This window comes from Somniosus microcephalus, chromosome 10 (genome assembly GCF_052327205.1).
Source record: "Somniosus microcephalus isolate GS21.2 chromosome 10, FLI_Smic_1.0, whole genome shotgun sequence".
Taxonomy (NCBI): domain Eukaryota; kingdom Metazoa; phylum Chordata; class Chondrichthyes; order Squaliformes; family Somniosidae; genus Somniosus; species Somniosus microcephalus.
The window spans coordinates 157,422,704-157,442,322 of NC_140996.1; the positions used below are offsets into that span (position 1 = coordinate 157,422,704).

The following is a 19,619-nucleotide window of genomic DNA, read 5'->3' on the forward strand; positions in this document are numbered from 1 at the left end:
CTGTTGAATCTGCTTCCACCACCCTTTCAGGCAGTGCATTCCAGATCATCTCTCAAAATTCTCAACTCCCCTCTAGTCCTTTTGCCAGTTACCTTAAATCTGTATTCTCTGGTTACTGACCCATCTGCCAGTAGAAACCATTCCTTCTTTACTCTATCAAAGCACTTCATCATTTTGAACACTTCACTAAATCTTCCCATAACCTTCGCTGCTCTAAGCCAAACAATCCCAGCTTCTCTAGGCTCTCGGCATAACTGAAGTCCCTCATCTAATATTGAGACGGGGACTCGCCAAAATTAATGTAAGCAAAATAACAGTAATGAAGAAAATAATGGCACTGAAGAGTGACAAATCCCCAGGACCAGATGGTTTTCATCCCAGGGTTTTAAAGTAGGTGAGAACATTGCAGATACCCTAACTATAATCTTCCAAAGTGTTCTCTATTCAGGAACTCTTCCTTTTAGATTGGAAAATTGTGTATGTCACTCTGCTATTTAAGAAAGGCGAGCGAGGGAAACCAGGGAATTTTAGACCAGTTAGCCTAACATCTGTTGTTGGGAAATTACTAGTTTATAATTAAGGATAGAGCGACTGAACACCATGAAAATTGAGTTGAACAGAAAACCAGCAGGGATTTATAATGGGTAAGTCATGCCTGATGAATCTGATGAATTTTGTTGAAGAGGTGACACTGGAATGTTTATTATGTTTATATGGACTTCCAGAAGGCATTTGATAAAGTCACTCATAAAAGACTGTTTGCTAAAGCTGAAGCTCAAACCATCTTCCTTTATCTCTGGCCTCCAGTGCATCATCCCTCCCTTTGTTCTGCCATCAATCCTACCCCACTTCTCTCTCCCCACCCCACCCCCCATGCATTTTGAAATGACTTCTTAAAGCTATTGAACCATATCTTTGCTTACCTGTCCTAACTTATGCTCCGTGCTCATTTTTACTCAAGTGCTTGGGAATGTTTCTTAAAGGTGCTATACAAATGCAAGATTGTTGTATAATAGCTGGTTTCAACCTCAAAGTACCTTGTGTTCAGATTGATATCTGCATCATTTTAGGTTATAATTTCTCTGCTATACATTTGAATGCTAACATTATGCTATGTTCTCATGATGGCATTTTCCTATTTGTAGATGCAAAGTCTTCTGTTATGCAATTAGAATTTATGGGCTGGAGTAATCTGCTCTCTGCTGTGCCATTATATAGAGTACCATTGATGTGCATGGAGAATTCTTGCTGGTTGTGGGGAAGGAACACAGGGTTTGAGAGGTTTTCGATGTGCATTCAGTCTGCTGATGTTGTAGGCGATGTGGGTTGACTAATCTAGAAATTCTGCACTTCTAGAAGACTGTTAACGCAATTGATTCTTTCTTAGTTGGAGATGAAGATGTGCAGATTATTTTTGTATTGGCACCCACACCTGAACAAGCAGCTCTTGCAGAAGAACTGCAACTTCCTCCAACATTCTTCTGCTATAAGAACAAACCTGGCTATTTCAGTGATGACGATGAGGATGGTAAGATATGTTGAGACAAAAATGTCAGTCTTTACTGGTGGTTCATAGTTTAATTGGTGTATGTCTATAATTTAAGCAAAGCTGCCACAACCAATCATACAAGACTGCAAATTGAACCAATTCATTCATTTTTTTCTCGAAGCTGCCAATCTGGGGACCCCAACTAGCCCAAAACTAAATTGTTTCTTTTTCAGTTCTGTCGCCTGCTGCCTACCGCCCCCTCTCTCTCCGGCAGCCCCCCTGCCCCCTCCCGGCCTGCTCTCGCTCGCTCACTCCCGGCCTGCTCCCGCTCGCCCCCCTCCCACTCCCCCTCTCTCTCCCGCCCCCCCCCCCGCCCTTTGCACCACATAGATTAGAAAATTAAATTACTAGACTCCTTTTGTGTACCTTCTAATGGCTAATAGGTGTAATCAACTCACATGGTTGTCATCTCATCTGTGTAAATCTGTTTGGAGCATTGAAGGGCAGAACAATTTTTTAAAAATTCTTTATAAATACACGAGACAATTCTGTAAACTAGATTTGTTTTGCACTTAGAAATAGCTTGTTGTAAATTACAGATGTCAAATTAAACTTTTTCTGTTTAAGATGAAGACTATGAAGCTGCTGTTAGAAAGCTCAATGGAAAGTTGTACCCAGATAAGCCACAGAAACAAAAGACATCTAACACAGGTACAAATTGAAATTGGGGAAACTACCGTATAAATTAAAAATGCCAAAAGATTAATTCTAGAATTTTGCTGTGCTAGGTGAAATCATGAAAACTGGTAGAAATTTGGATCCAGGTGAGCCAAGGGAGCAGTTGTATCCAAATGAACCAGAAGACTTCTCTGAAGCAGGTAAATAAAATTCTTTAACAAATATTCCTTTTGGAACTAAAATAACTCTGTCCTAATTGTTGTTTTTATATTTAAGAGAAAAGGTCAGAAGCTGATAAAAGGCTTAGTGGAAGTTTGTACCCAGATCAGCAAAGTGAATGGGCGTACCAAGATGAGTCATGGCAGCAAGTCTCTGTTGAAACAGGTACAGATTTTGTACAGAAAATTTCCATGTGATTTGAGGGTGTCAAAAGTTTTAACTCAACATTTTCCTATTCAAGGCACATCCTTGGAAACTACTGATAGAAAGCTATATGCAGATGAGCAAAGGGAGCATAAGTCCTGTGCAGCAGGTATGCATTTTAAATGTTTTTATATTTCTGTAACGATTGTCCATATGGATCTGTAATTTAGATCTGAGCATTTGATACTAGTTTTGGCACCTGCAAACGTAATTGGATGGTGTTAGTAGCTGGCTACAAGTTTGTGGCTCAGTTGATGTATAATTTTTGGTGTGTGCATAAACTGGTGTTTCTAAATCTGAGATTGTCTAATGCCACATTAACAACTACTAATTGTGGTCTACTGAAGAGCTTTGTTGTCTGAAAAAGGACGAAGCTTTATGTATTCTGGATGAAAAATGCAAGTAGATATTACATATAATATAGGCATTGCATTTTGAAGAAAGGATGCGTACTTTCATAATGAGAATTCTACAGAACAAAGGTACCCAAACATTATGTAACGGGAGTAATAAAATTCTTCCATTCAGGACATCCAGAATTTTCCCAAAATGGTAGTTGCTCCCAACTGTAATACTCTCGTCCACTCCGCTCCCAACTGCATGACTCATGCGTCCCTGTTCTCTTTCTCTCCCCACCCCCCCCCCCCCCCCCCCCCCGCCAAATTTAGACAATTGGTTGTCTGGTGGTAGTAAAACCACAAAGCCGAATTGCATCACTAGGTACAGGAGTCATGTTCAGTGGTATAAATTTAAATTTTATCCCTTCCAAATACTTCAAACCTAATTTCTTGAAATTTAATGGGGGCTAGTTTTGTCCCATTCGTTTCCCTACTCCAACATCACTGATTGATTGACCTCTCTGGCTCATTCATTCCAACACCAATATCCTTTGTTAAAGCTTTGGGTACCATGTAGATTGTGCCTGTTCCTAGAAACTGTATGTGCCTTAGAGCCATGCTTTAATTTCCTGAGACAAGTAGAACGACTGGTGGCTTTCATTTCCATTCTTGAAGGATTGATGGGGAAGTTGACTTGTTTGAGGTTGACATTGCATTATGAAATTCAGTTTTTCTCATCCCAAGCCTAGAAAAAAAATTGGGGTGTGAGGAAAGAGGTATAGTCCTTCAGAATTCTGTCTTTTTGAAGGGAAGCGCGACTTACAAGTTAAAATTTGATTTATTAGACACTAACCGATACTAAATAAGTCACTTTTCAAGTTTGGGATAGCATTTTTTCTTTCTCTAGTATCTTTTGTGACCTTGTACTTTTTGTAGTGGACTCCAGTGGAGATAATACAGTAGAAGATGGTGACAAAGACTGTATCCTTGTGTGGGAGAAGGTGCCAACCCTTCAAGAGAAGTTGAAGGCTGAAAAGCTGTCGCTTCCTCCTACCTTCTTTTGTGGTATAAGCAGTGATACTGAAGGAGAGAAAGAAGATGATGACTTTGAGACTGAAATGAGAAAAATCAGGGAATTTCAGGTGAGATTAAAAATGTCTTGATTGTAACCAGTGGAATCATGGACACAGGTAATGTCCCTCATGCAGTGCATTGTAACTCCAACATACAGCTGCTCCTAATCAGCACATTCAAATATTGTCCCAAATGTTCACATCACATCTCTTTTGGAAGTAGACATTTGTATTCGCCGGGTAACAAAATTGAAGCTTTACTTTTCCAATAAAGTAAACATTTACTGATTTGACATTTACCAAAAGTTTGCTGTTCCTGGAGTTCAGTTGCATTTTGTGCCTGGAGTGGCTTTGTATTTGACAAGTTAGTATTTAATGTTGTGATATTTGGTTTAAAATGCGTAGCATGCTCATGTTTGGTTTAAAATAAAAATCAAGAATATCCTTACTTTGTTTCTAAATTGACCTATTACTATTTTAATATAGAAGCCATTAGGATGAGTTTAATTAGAGCAAAAGTGTCTTTAGTTTTCAGACATTAACAAATGTCATTTGTGGACTCTGTATTTAATTGCAGTTAATTAGGATGTTGTAATTTTTGTTCCAGATAGCACAAGAAGAAATCATCAGCAGCTCCACTGATGTAGCTTCCACAGTCCAGTTGAATGAACAGACTGCTGCTGCACCAGCTATTGTTTCAGAGGCTGAACCAGACTCTACAACACAATTTGTACATAAGGCAGAATTCCCAGATGCGGACGACGGCAGGCCCATTGATTTATCAACTAAAAAAGAAATGGAACCTGATTCTACTACTCGAGGTACAAAAAGGGCTGGTAGGTGGGAAGAATTAATGTGAAATTATTCCCTTTGGCTGAATGTAATGGAAGTACAACAATCCTCCAGATTTGTTAAAAGGGAGGCATAACTGGGGGAGTAAAAAGAGGAAAAACTTGTTTGTGAGGATCCATCAAGTGGTGGGTTGTTGTGGATCATGTATTGAAATCATTCCTAAACCTAATGGGTTGCAATATATTCTGGACACTGAGGATGGTTAATTTTTTCAGACAAACTTATGTAGTTTGTTTTTATTTAAGAAGGGGCTAAGGCTGCTTTTCAATTTGGATGCACCTTGGTTTTTTTTTTTTAATTTGTCCATTGGTTTGAAAAGAGTTTAATTAGAGCAAAAGTGTCTTTAGTTTTCATACTTGTAAAAGTTTTTAGTGTTGATTTTGATATCCCATGCAAGTTTCTTTTCATACTCCCTTTTTGTAGCTCCTACTATCTGTTTTGTCATATTTTGTGTATCTCCCATTCGCCAGAATCTCTGCTTTTTTGCATTCTTGTATGCTTATTCTTTTAGTTTTACGTTGTCCCTTACCTCTAGTCGTCGATAGCTGTTTTTGTTTTTTGGCAAGTAGAGATCTTGCCCCTTAGGGGTATAAACTGGTTCTGTATCACAATAAATTATTTGATCACCTTCCACTGATCACCTGTCGTTTTACCCATTAACAGATTTGCCCAGTTTACAATGGATAGTGTCTCTCTCATCCGGTTGAAGTTGGCCTTACCTAAATCTAAAATCTTAGCTGTTTTGTGTTTCTCCCTTTCAAACACAACATTGAACTCGATCATATTATGGTCGCTATTAGATAAATGTTAATGCACCGTTGACACATTACTCACTATTAAATCTAATATGGCCTGCCCCCTTATTGGTTCTAGGACATATTGCAGAAAAGTATCCTGAGCGCACTCAAAGTTCGCTACCTTTCTTACATAACTCATCTGCCTATCCCAATCTATATGGAAGTTTAAAAACCCCTATTTAAACCACTCTGCCTTTACTACATTCCTGTCCAATCTCTGCATTTATACATTCTGCCACTTCACAGCTGCTACCAGGGGGCCGATACACAACTTCCACTACAGTCTTCAATCCTTTTCTATTTTTTAATTCTACCCATGGAGTCTCCACTGCCTGCTTACCTCTTGTTATATCATCTCTTATAAGTAATTTCATCCATAATCACTAATGCTACTCTTTTTCCCCCCTCTACCAGATTCCTTATCCTTCCTGTAGACTTTATAACCTGGTATATTCAGTTCCAAGTCCTGACCGTCATGCAGCCATGTCTCAGTAACGACTACCATGTTGTACCCTCTAAGTTGAATTTGTGCCTGCAATTCATTCAGTTCCTTATACGCCGTATGTTTATTTGAGCCACATACCCTAACCTGTCCTTCTGTGTTTGTCTACGTAATGACTACACATCAAAATTTAATTCATTGACTGTGAAGCACTTTGGAATGTACTGATGATGTGAATTGCACTATTAATGCAATTTCATTCTTTTAATAGTGTGAAGGATCCATATTGTTTGAAGAAAATTGGTTTCACAATACAACCCTCTAGGATGTAACATTTGATGTAACATTTTCAGATTTGTGGCAGATACTTAAAAAATTAAATCGTTGGACAGCTGATGGCTATCTTGAATTTGAACTACTTTATCCCAAATTCTATGTCTGCCCAATAATCCTAAAATGTTACACGGTGATTATTTTGTGCTTACGAAAGTGAGGCCTGAAACAGTTTTACTTTCCCAGGACTGATATAATACAGCCTTTAAACATTGACACACTCCTGAGGGATAGGCGGCCCATCCTAACTTCCAAAAAAAAGGGCAGCTACCCAGACCAAAGATGTATTATCAGTGTACAACTACAGAAATAACTAATCTAGGAATCTAATGACCATAGGGATCACTTCACTTACCCTTGGGGTCCCTGGGTTCTAGTCTAAATAGACTTGAAACCCCTCTCTGCTGTGCTCCAAAAAATGTGCCTTAAGCATAGAACTAAATATATTTGTGGCTAAGAGATGATTGCTGCAGTCATGGTTTGTGCTGTGGACCTATAAGAACGGAGGTAAAATGATCTAGTTTTTTCAGTTTAGAGCAAGCAGAGAAGAAACTTTCATCCCAGCTCTGGACTGGATTTAAACAAAGCTCCAAGGTAAAAATAGTGTGCATATTTTACCAGACCCTACACTGGAGTAAGGAACCTCTACCTAGCGGAAGCTGAACGCCAACTCTCCGACACCACCTCCTACCTCCACCTGGACCATGACCCCACTACCGAACATCAAGCCACCGTTTCCAAGACTGTCACTGACCTCATCTCCTCTAGAGAGCTTTCCCACCCCCCCCCCTCCACAGCCACCAACCCCGCACAGCCCGCTTCTACCTCCTTCCCAAGATCCACAAACAGGACTGCCCTGGTAGACCCATTGTTTCAGCCTGTTCTTGCCCCACCGAACTTATCTCTTCCTATCTCGACTCTCTTTTCTCCCCTTGTCCAGTCTCTTCCCACCTACATCCGCGACTCTTCGGACACCCTCCGCCACTTTAACAGTTTCCATTTTCCTGGCCCCAACCGCCTCCTTTTTACCGTGGACGTACAATCCCTCTACACCTCCATCCCCCACCAGGATGGACTGAGAGCGCTCCACTTCTTCCTTGAACAGAGGCCTGACCAGTCTCCATCCACCACTACCCTCCTCTGCCTGGCTGAACTTGTTATCACATTGAACAACTTCTCCTTTGACTCCACTCATTTCCTCCAAATCAAAGGTGTTGCCATGGGTCCTAGCTATGCCTGCCTTTTCGTGGGATATGTGGAACACTCTTTGTTCTAGTCCTACTTGGGTCCCCTCCCTCACCTCTTTTTCCGGTACATTGATGACTGTATTGGTGCCGTTTCCTGCTCTCGCCCTGAACTAGACAATTTCATTCACTTTGCCTCCAATTTCCACCCTTCCCTCACCTTCGCATGGTCCATCTCCGACTCTTCCCTTCCCTTCCTCGACTTCTCCGTCTCCATCTCTGGGGATAGGTTATTGACCAACATTCACTACAAGCCCACTGACTCCCACAGCTACCTGGACTGCACTTCCTCCCACCCCGCCTCCTGTAAGGACTCTATTCCATTCTCCCAGTTTCTCCGTCTCCGTCGCATCTGCTCCGACGATGCCACCTTCTACACCAGTGCTTCCGACATGTCTTCCTTTTTCCTCAACCGAGGATTCCCCTCTACTATGGTTGACACGGCCCTTGACCGTGTCCGTTCTATCTCCCGCACTTCTGCCCTCACCCCTGCCCCTCCCTCCCTGGAACCGCGATAGGGTTCCCCTTGTCCTCACCTTTCACCCCACCAGCCTCCACATTCAACGGATCATCCTCCGCCATTTCCGCCACCTCAAGTGATCCCACCACCAAACGCATCTTCCCCCTCCCCTCCCCTTTCAGTATTCCGTAGGGACCGCTCCCTCCGAGACACCCTAGTCCACTCCTCTATCGCCCTCAGCTCTCCTTCCCCTTCGCCCGGCACCTTCCCGTGCAAGCGCAGGAGATGCAATACCTGCCCTTATACCTCCCCCTTTCCCACTGTCCAGGGCCCCAAACACCCCTTCCAGGTGAAACAGCAATTTACTTGTACTTCTTGCAATCTGGTATACTGTATTCGCTGCTCACAATGTGGTCTCCTCTACATTGGGGAGACCAAACACAGATTGGGTGACTGCTTTGCGGAACACCGCCGTTCAGTCCGTAAGGATGACCCCGAGCTTCCGGTCGCCTGTCATTTTAATTCATTGCTCCACTCCCACTCAGACCTCACTGTACTCGGACTCTTAGCACTGTTCCATGGAAGCTCAGCGTAAGCTCGAGGAACAGCACCTCATCTTCCGATTAGGCACTTTACAGCCTTTCGGACTCAATATCGAGTTCAACAATTTCAGATCATAACCTCGGCCCCCATTACATTTTTACTTATTTTTTTATCCACACCTTTGTTTTGGCCCTTCCGCCCTCTCCCCTTTTTTTCTCTTCCCACATGGCAGCTGTCTCTCACTCTGCCAGCACATTTCACACCTCATCTAGAGCCGTCTTTTGTCTCCACTAGTCCTATCACCATCTCGTCTCGTTTTGAATACCTCTTAATGTCTCTTCACTTTTGTTTTCTCCCAGCCTGGCCTTCAGTCTTGCCAAAGGGTTTGACCCGAAACAGTGACTCTATTTTCTCTCCACGGATGTTGCCTGGCCTGCTGAGTTTTTCCACCATTTTCTGTTATTTCACTTGGTTAAATTTGTTGTTCTGAAGACTACTGTGGCACACGTTTTAAGAATTATCTTGAAGTGGGTTCTCTTGGAAGTTGCTCAGTATTTAAAACCGTGATGTTTTATACACACTGAAATAGTACCTTCAAAAAATTATACAACTTAAATAGCTGTTTAAAATGACAGTGAAATACAGTGCCTATTTGAAACTTTATGACTAGTCGTCATTGTTTAATGACATACCCAATGGTGAATTGACAATTGCTTATGTTTTATCTAGGTTGCAAAGCATTTACTAATGAATTTGATTTGTATTTGTTCTTAATGCAATTTTTTTGTCACCTTCCAGAGCATTGCGCATTTGAATTTGGTGACTCTAAAGGATTTTCTTTCGCAGATTTGGCTGCAGAGTGTACAGAAGGATATGCATTTGTGCCGAAAGGTAGCATCTGAGTTGCAGTTTTATAACTAAAAATAACATTTTATATGGTACAAGCTCTTATGTTCGTCAAGGATACGTAAAGATCAACAATGGATTATAGCAAAACATAAGCATTTTCTCTTTGTAATCATACAGTTTAATTTCCTGACTTTTGTATACCAGTTAGTCTCCTCAGATTACTTCCCTGCTGGGATCGACTGGCCTTTAAGAGGTACCAGAGAGCAGCCTGGATTATTGATGCCCGTTCCCCTTTTTAGGAAGTGAATTTCCCAAAAGCAGTACTGAAATTGGGAGCTCTGCTTCTCCGTGTCTCAGTGTATTGCTTTGTTTTGAACTGTGCTTTACAGACCAGGAATGGCCTATGTTTGATATCTGATCCTTGCTGTTATCTCACCTTGGCCAGGGTGAGCGTATGTTGCAGTTGGCCTCAGTATTCCCAGGCTATACAACAGGCAAATCAGCTGGCATGCCCACTCCTGACATCTGTGATACTGCTGCAAAGTGCAGGTTTGTGGATGTTTGCTTATCTGTGGTGCACCCTTCCCTCCGCGCCCCCCCCCCCCCCCCCCAAATAGTGACAGATTGCCAATGTGAGTTCATATCCCACCATGGCAGTTTGGAAATAAAATTTGGTGTCTGTAAAAGTGACCAAGAAGCTGTCAGATTGTTGTAAAAATCCAACTGGTTCACTAAAGGCTGCTGCCATCCAAGTGAGCTGCAAGTCGGCATGAGTCAGGAGGAAAGAGGAAACATTGAGTTGTAGGCAAAAAATCATTTCCTAATCACTCCATTTTAAACGGACACCAGTGCATCCCACTGTCCTGTTATTATTCCTGAGTCTTGGCTGCATGAAACTTTCGAAGCTTAATTGTTTACTCAAATCTTCACTTTGCTATTTATTTTTTTTAAAACATTGCTTTATTGTATAAAACTATATAGCAGTTACAGCTTTCATAAATAAACTGAGCAGTTTTGCCCACTCAAGTAAACAAATGTTAGTAAATACAAAATGAAAGTTTGCAAATGTCAAGTGTTCTTGTTTCGGCCAATTTATTGTTTAACTGCTGATAAATGAGAAGGTTTTTTTTTACACAAAGCTTTTATGTATTTGTCCTATTAATTTTACAATTTGGTAACTGGAACCTTTTTTGAGTGAAGTTTATAAGTGAATACAGGTGGACTACCCTTTATCCGAACTTCCGGAAACCGAAACCCTCTAAAAACCGAAGGTTTTTTCGTTCAGCGTAAGTCGTGCGCGCGGACCCCCGCCGGCCCCGACCCCCGCCAACTTACGCTGAGCGTCAGTGTAAGTCGTGCACACGACCCGCCGACCCCGACCGTAAGTCGGCGGGGGTCGGGGCCGGTGGGGGTCCGCGGGGGGGGGGGGGGGGGGGGGGGTCGTGCGCACGACCCCCCCACCCCCGCCGACCCACCTTCCGAAATCCAAAATTCTCCGAAACGGCTGGTCCCGAGGTTTTCGGATAAAGGATAGTCTACCTGTACCTGTTCATAGTTTGGATATTTTCTTCATAAATTGTACTGCCTGCAAATAAGGTGCCCAGTTTCATTGCACTTCAAATTGTTGGTGGCTTTTTGTGCTTTTTTGAAAACTATGCTAGTTTTTCCTGATTGTGGCAATTTGCTTGCATAATTCTGCACAAATGGTCACTGATAAACTGCTGGGAATGATCAAATTAGATGCCATTTTATTTTCTGTTATGCTCTTGATAACGCAACTTTTTTTCCCAAAAAACCCAGAATCCAATTTCATATGGGCAAATGCAGGAAATGTTGTGTTTACTTCAATGGTGCCCAGAACTCCAGGTGAAGCTGAAGATGGTGGTGCTGATGTGGTATCTAGTGATGATATCCACTTTGAGCCAATAGTTTCTTTACCCGAGGTAAAAAGCAAAGTAATTGATCCAACTGTGCTATCGGTTAATCATTGCAGGTCTGTGAAGTCATTGGCATTTGTGGTGGTGATAAATTTATTTAAAGTAACACTTCGCATTTATTGTATCCCATTCGTTACCCATTGGTCAATTACTTAATGGTCAAATTTCCATAAATAATTGGTTTAGTAAGTCCATAAATAATAAGTATTCTGTAGCATAGTTAAAAAGTTGTTAGTTTTCTTAAACAGGCTAAGAAACACAGCTAAGAAAGGAAAGTATCCCGTATGCCTTAACCACCTTATCTATCTGTCCTGCTACCTCAGGGATCTGTGAACATGCACTCCAAGGTTCCTATGTTCCTCTACACTTCTCAGTATCCTACCTTTTTTTGTGTATTCACTTGCCTTGTTAGCCCTACCCAAATGCATTACCTCACTTCTCCTGATTGAATTCGATTTGCCACTTTTCTGCCCACCTGACCAGTCCATTGATATCTTCCTGCAGTCTACATCTTCTTCATTATCAACCACACGGCCAATTATTGTATCATCTGCAAACCTCTTATTCATGGCACCTACACTAAAGCCTAAATCACTGATATATACCACAAAAAGCAAGGGACCTAGTACGGAGCCCTGTGGAACCCCACTGGAAACAGCCTTTCAGTCACATACACACACCCCCGTCGACCATTGGCCTTTGCTTCCAGCCACTGAGCCAATTTTGGATCTAACCTGCCACTTTCCCTTGGATCCGATGGGTTTTTACTTTCTGACCAGTCTGCCATGTGGGACATCATCAAAAGTCTTGCTAAAATCCAAGTAGACTACATCAAACGCACTACCCGCATTGTTCCTCCTTGTTACCACCTCAAAATTTCAATCAAGCTAGTCAGACACGACTTTCCCTTAACAAATCCATGCTGACTGTCCTTTATTAATCCGTGCCTTTCTAAATGAAGATTAATACTGTCCCTCAGAATTTTTTCCAATAATTTGCCCACCACTGAGGTTAAGCTGACTGCCCTGTAATTACTCGGTATATCCCTTTCTCCCTTTTTAAACAACGGTACAACATTGTTAGTCCTCCGGCACCACGCCTGTAGCCAGAGATGATTGGAAAATGATGGCCAGAACCTCTGCTATTTCCCGCCTTGCTTCTCTTAACAGCCTGGAATACATTTCATCTGGGCCTGGCAATTCATCTTCTTTCAAAGATGCTAAACCCCTTAATATATCCTCTCTCACTGTTTATCTCATCTAATATTTCACACTCCTCCTTAACTAAAATGTTTGCACCGTCCCTCTCTTTTGTGAAGACAGACACAAAGTATTCATTGAGAACCATAGCCACTTCTTCAGTCTCCACACGCAGTTTACCTCTGGTCTCTAATAGGCCCTACTCTTTTCTTAGTTATCCTCTTGCTCTTTATGTATTTATAAAACATCTTTGGGTTTTCCTTGATTTCACTTGCCAATAATTTTCATGCCCTCTCTTTGCTTTCTTAATTTCCTTTTTAATTTCACCCTTGCACTTTCTATACTCTAGGCTTTCTGCAATATTGAGCTCTCGGTATCTGACAAAAGCTTCCCTTTTTTCCTTACCCTACCCTGTATGCTCCTTGACATCCAGGGAGCTCTAGATTTGGGAGTCCCACCCTTTTCCTTGAATGCTTCCCACTGCTCTGAGACTGATGTACCTTCAAGTAGCTGTTTCCAGTCCACTTTTGCTAAATCACATCTCTGCTTAGTAAAATTGGCCTTTTCCCCAATTAAAGACTTACTCCTGGTCTACTCTTGGCCTATCTTTGTCATTTTCCATAACTACGCTAAATCTAACTGAATTATGATGATCTCCCATTGATATTCATTCCACCTGCCCAGCTTCATTCCCTAAAACGAAGTCCAGAACTCTTGTTGGGCTTGTGGCCCCAGGACAGTGACAGGGTAACACAAAGAATTCGACCCAACACAATCGTCACTAAGCAAAAGGAAAAATATCTGTCATATTGGGCAGAAACAACAAAAACCCAAAGCAAACTCAATTGCTACTTGGCCCTAAACAGACAATACAACATAGCTGATTACCTGACCATGGTAAAGGATAACAAACTGAGAAGAACCTTGACAAGGTACAGACTTAGCGAACATAGCCTAGCGATCGAAAAAGGCAGACACAGGCAGACCAGGCTGCCAAGAGAAGACAGGATATGCTCTCACTGCAGTCAGGGAGTAGTTGAGACAGAGATGCACTTCCTCACAGCCTGTGGAAAATATCAGGGCATCAGAGAGAATTTCTATCAAAAATTCTCACAAATATGCCCTGAATTCAGAAATCTGACTGACAACCAAAAACTCCCATTCCTACTGGGGGAGGAGAGAAGCTGTGTAACACTGGCGGCACACTATGTTACAGCTTGCCATGAACAGAGGGACAACCAGTAAACTAAGACAAGAGTATATATAAACAAGGCGAAAATATATTTATAAACTCAGGGATATACCTGTTTATACACTGTATGAATGGAACCGCGTTTATGTGTTCAACCATAAATGTATTTTGATGCTTTGGCAACATAAGATGTACCTTATCATGCCAATAAAGCGATTTGTATTGTATTGCTATGTACTGGCTAAAAAAGTTCTCCTGAATGCATTTTAAGAATTCTGTCCGATCTGTACCTTTTACACTGATTTTATATTAGGGTAGTTGAAATCCCCTATTGCCTTTGCACTTCTCAGAAATTTGCATATATATTTGCTCTTCTATTTCTATGTATAACTTAAACTTAGTTGTCTAATTACTTTTTATCCCCATCTAATTTGTATATGATCTTTGTCACCTAGGTCAGTAACTAATATTGTGACACTAGTACTGCCCAACGTTCGTTTCTTTGGAGTTACAGAAATCTTAGGAAAGTTGATTGCCAATGAAATTCACATACCAGCAATTTTGTAAATTATTATTAATAAATGCTATTAATGCTACTAGGTTGAGACAAAATCTGGTGAAGAGGATGAGGAAGTTATATTTAAGGAAAGATGTAAACTGTATCGCTGGGACCGAGACACTTCTCAGTGGAAAGAACGTGGTGTTGGAGATCTAAAAATTCTGTATCACTCCCAAAAGCAATGTTACCGTATTTTGATGAGGAGAGAACAAGTTCTCAAGGTCTGTGCAAACCATGTTATTACTGAGGAAATGGAACTCAAATTAATGAATACATCAAGTAATGCATTTGTCTGGACTGCAGCAGATTACACTGGTGAGTTCTGTCCTGCATTATTCAGATAGTGGCACTGTTTATTAAAAAAATATGTAGTCAGTCAGTTGTGATCACTACTTAGTTGTATTCCATTGAATAATTTTAGTATTCTGCATAGTCTTTAATTCTTTTAGAGCTCTAGTGGAGAAAGCACAAAAACTATTTTAGCATTAAATTATTTGGACATCGTTCTGATAAAAGAATATAAATTGCCCCTGCCTACTAGCCAGAAAAGTAATATACCTGTTGGTACTTTTTCAGATGGAGAAGCAAAAATAGAACAACTTGCTGTCCGATTCAAAACTCCAGAGTTGGCTGCTGTGTACAAAAAGAAGTTTGAAGAATGTCAAAATGCACTTTCACAGCTCCAAAAATCTGAGGAATCCCAAGTTATGGCCCTATCAGATAGCAGCAATCCTGTTGTTTATTTTGATGTATCAGCTGGTGAGGAGATCTTGGGGCGAATTACTATGGAACTGCTAGCAAATAATGTTCCACAAACAGCTGAAAACTTCAGGGCCCTCTGCACTGGAGAGAAGGGTTTTGGATTTAAAAACTCAATATTTCACCGGGTTATTCCAGAATTTGTTTGCCAGGTAATTAGTTACCTTCTGTCCCTACTTGTATTGGAACTGATCTTTTTGTTTTTGGCAGATGTATGCTGTTTGTAGCTGTAATATAAAATGTATGCCAATATCTTGTTTTTTGTTAAAAGATGGCCAGGGTGAGTAGTTGATCCAGTAAGTTGCAGATTGGCTAGTAGAACCCAGCTAGCCCAAAGTTAATGGGTTCAAAGTCTCTGCTCTTGCTGAGAGGGCTGTGTATTTGGACAATTGCAGGCCAGTTCCAAGTGAACACAAGTCCATAGCACAAATTATCACCAAAGGCACCAAGAATTACATAGAATATACAGCACGGAAACAGGCCATTCGGCCCAAATAGTCTGTGCTGGTGTTTATACTCCACACCAGTCTCCTCCCATTACATATACCTCATCTCGGCTTTTGAGCATATCTTTCTATTCCTTTTTCTCTCATGTACTCATCTAGTTTCCTTTTGAAAGCATCTAAGCTATTTGCCTGAACCACTTCTTGTGGTAGCAATTCCACATTCTAACCACTGAGCAAAGATATTTCTCATTTCCCTTTTGGATTTATTAGTTAACTGTCTTGTATTTATGGCCCCTAGTTTTGGATTCTCCACAAGTGGAAACATTCTCTCCACATCTACCCTGTACAGCCCATTAATTTTAAAGACCTCTATCAGGTCACCTCTAGCCCAGTACTTTCTCCAGTGCTTCTATATCCTTATTTATAGTATGGAGACCAGAACTGTGCACAGTACTCTAAGTGCTGCCTGACCAGGGTCCTATGCAAGATTAACATATCTTCACTACTTTTGAATTCTATACCCATAGAAATAAATCCCTGTGCTTTGTTAGCATTTTTAATTGCTTTGCTGACTTGCAATGCTGCTTTTAATTTGTTCACCTGTATCCCTATATCCCTTTGTTCTTCTACCCTACTCATTTTCTTATTTTCTATGGTGTAGGTAATGTTTCTAATTTTCCTATCAAAGTGCATCACTTCACATTTATCTGTTAAAGTTAATTTGCCACTTAACTGCCCAGTCTGAAAGTAATGTAGGAAACGCAACAGCCAATTTGCACACAGCAAGGTCCTGGTCTGAGAAACAATGGCCCTGATTTCACGGTCAGTGGCAAAGGAACAGCGCTCGCCGTTCACTGCGCTGACAGCTGCCCACAGATATTTTGCGGGCTTTTGAATGAAGACTTTGTCATCAGGCATTTGATCCAGCGTGGCGCCTTCTACAGAGGATCTGTGGTGTCTGTGAGCAGGCCGAGAAACAATGAGGCTCTTCAGCCAATCAGATTGAAGAATCCTCACTGAGCCACGCAGAGTCTAAACCAGGAATTCTAAATTAGATTTAAATCATGTACAGAAAGCAAAATAAAGATTGGAAAAGAAAGATGTGATTAAGAGAGAGATAAGAGACGGATATTTTTTTTAAATTTATTTTTATTTTAAATCTCCAACACTAATTAAATTCTGATGGAATGAGACGCCACACTTATGAAATTAAATTTTCAGGGCCAGAGAGCTTGTTTGGCAGTAATTATGACTGATCACTCTGTTAAAAATTCACTTACACCTGAATGCACCAGCCCTAACCTCTGGCATATTTAGTGGGTAGGCACAGCAACTTCACAGTCTCGGCATTGATTTCAATGCCGAGACTATCGGCGAGGTACTGTTATAGCGCAGTCTGTGGAGGAGCAAGGTACTTCCGAATTTTCACATTTAACTGCGGGTTTACTGTCCAATTTACTCCATAATAAAGGTGAGTGCTATTAGCCTCACCATTATTCTCGATGCAAAATCCAGGCCAGTAGGTTAATTGGCACTACAGTGGCTCTTGAGGTTGAGGTTAAGGCATATAAAAGATTTGTTGCATCTAATTATGCTGTATCTGACCTGGGAGTTGTGCCCAAAATGAGTTCCATTTCCAGCAATAACATCCCACCACTTCTCGATTGCTGTAATAATGAAGTTTTTCCAGTTCAAATTCAAGGGGCAAAGTTATCAGTGTGAGATACTTCCATTTAGCACCTACAGTGCTTGCTCTTAGTCACAACATATTTCAAGACGCCACAGATAATTGGACCCAGGAGGAGATGGCATCGAAGGATGGGGGTGGAGGATATCCCTTGTGGATAATTGGCTACTCCAGTCCATCCTCAGCTGCTGCCTCCTCCCCTGCCCACCACCCTCCATTATTGTCGTCTCCTACGCCATCTGTCATCTCCTTGCTGCCTCCTTCTCCTCCTTTGTAATATGATTGCAACTAGAAAGGGCTTAAAGTTACGAATCTAAGATGCTATGGTAATTTTCCCCTGATTTTCAATTCATGCTCTTGCAAAACTCTCAAATTTTACATAATTAGCAAGACAGCTATAGGGAGTGGGCTAAGATTTAAAATCAGCAGGAGGCAATGTTATTTAAATACCAATGGTAGAGCAGCAGATAGGCATGCAGCAGTTGAAATGAGAGAAGAAAGAATATGTATTTGTAGATGCCAATGGGATGAAATTTAGAATTTAGGTAGAAAGTAACTTTATAATGTTTGTCATGTAACATGAATTGCATTCTGTTTCAGGGTGGCGATATCACAAAATTCAATGGATCTGGTGGAATGTCTATTTATGGTGATAAATTTGAAGATGAAAACTTCATTCTGCGACACACTTGTTCTGGTTTGTTGTCCATGGCAAATAGTGGGCCAAACACCAACACTTCACAGTTCTTCATCACTCTGAAGGCAACCCAATGTTTAGATTTGAAGCATGTAGCTTTTGGCTATGTAAAAGAAGGCATGGATGTTGTGAAAAAAATTGAAACATTTGGTTCAAAAAATGGCCACACGAGTAAAATCATTGTAATCACTGATTGTGGACAACTTTAAGTGGTGAATACCTGGTTTCTCTCTGGTCATGCTCTCCACTATCTAGAAATCTTGCATTAAGGGTTTGGAATGGTGTAATATTGGATATTACCACAGTGTAAAACTACTGGTCAAATTGGATGTACAAATTATATTGACTGCTACCAGCTGTTAGATTTTTTTTTAGTGTTGGATATTGCATGTTTCAGAATAAAAGTTTTGACAAACATTTAATGAGTAGTGGAATTATCTTAAATGTACATGTAACATTACAACATTTTTCAGTTCCAGTCAAATTGTACAGAGCAGTTTTTAACCTGGCAATCGGTGTTCAAAAAAAATGTAATTAAGTTCCAACATTTTTTTAAAAAGTGTAACATTTGAGAATTAGAGGTGCAACTTAGTAACTGCATTCCAGGACTAAAAGTGGACATTGACACAGAATTGGGTGATTTTCACCAGGCTATTTTGGTTGCATTCAAATTTTAGTGCAACACACCAAAAGTTTTTTCAATTCAGGATCTTCGAATGGGGTTAAATTTGCTGATAGTAATTCACTGTCTTGTTGCCAAGATGAAAGTTCTGCTATTAACATTGCAAATACTGAAATCGATTTGACACTATTGTAAAATGTAAAGTTTTTTTTTACACATTGTCTAGTATTTGCTAATGTTTGATTGGCTCTGTAATTTTAAATTGGTAACTTTAAATAGTTAAAACCCATAACTTTATAAATATTTATAATAAAGGATTAATTCTGTATCTACTTCTGTTGATTTAAGCAATTTCCTTTCTATTATTTTGTTTCAAATTCATGCACACTTGAAGTGGAGGTACATGCCTACTAACATTAAATTTTGTTGTACCTTTCTAAATGTTTTCAAATTGTGCATTCTTTCTCATAGCTTCATTACTAAGTCATTAAAGAGATGATGCATTTAAGAGATTAATACATGGGGTTATGGTAGTATAGTGGTTGTTACTGGACCTGTAATCCAGAAGCCTGGACTAATGATCTGGTGATGTGAGTTCAAATCACACCACAGCAGCTGGGTAACTCAAATTTAGTTAATTAAATAAATCTGGAATAACAAGCTAGTATCAGTGGTGACTATGAAACTACCGGATTGTTGTAAAAACCCATTTGGTTCTCTACTGTCCTTTAGGGAAGGAAACAGGCCGGTCTGGCCTATGTGACTCCAGACCCACAGAAATGTGATGATTCTTAACTGCCCTCTAAAATGACCTAGTTGTACCAAACCGCTACGAAAAGTAGTAAGAATAAAATCGGATGGACCACCTGGCATCGACAAAGGCACACCCTGCAAAAGTCTCACGAACATTTGGAGACACGTGCCAAAATTGGGAGAGCTGTTCCACAAGCTAGTCAAGCAACAGCCTGACATAGTCATACTCACAGAATCATACCTTTCA

General features: G+C 40.7%; 1 protein-coding gene across 4 annotated transcripts in view; it reads left to right on the forward strand.

Annotated features, from left to right (window-relative positions):
* Positions 1-19,060, forward strand: part of ranbp2 (RAN binding protein 2) — a 69,564-nt gene extending 50,504 nt beyond the window's left edge. For 2 of the 4 annotated variants that reach the window (XM_085999020.1, XM_085999022.1), the window contains 12 exons: positions 1,388-1,528; positions 2,117-2,200; positions 2,278-2,367; positions 2,444-2,551; positions 2,628-2,699; positions 3,865-4,070; positions 4,609-4,837; positions 9,471-9,563; positions 11,322-11,464; positions 14,450-14,723; positions 14,985-15,319; positions 17,901-19,060. In XM_085999020.1, the coding sequence (XP_085855146.1) occupies positions 1,388-1,528; positions 2,117-2,200; positions 2,278-2,367; positions 2,444-2,551; positions 2,628-2,699; positions 3,865-4,070; positions 4,609-4,837; positions 9,471-9,563; positions 11,322-11,464; positions 14,450-14,723; positions 14,985-15,319; positions 17,901-18,206 (2,081 nt within the window). In that variant the 3' untranslated portion in view covers positions 18,207-19,060. The remainder of the gene's footprint in view (positions 1-1,387; positions 1,529-2,116; positions 2,201-2,277; positions 2,368-2,443; positions 2,552-2,627; positions 2,700-3,864; positions 4,071-4,608; positions 4,838-9,470; positions 9,564-11,321; positions 11,465-14,449; positions 14,724-14,984; positions 15,320-17,900) is intronic. The other 2 variants (XM_085999021.1, XM_085999023.1) reach the window with 1 other exon arrangement.
* Positions 19,061-19,619: the final 559 nt, after the last annotated feature.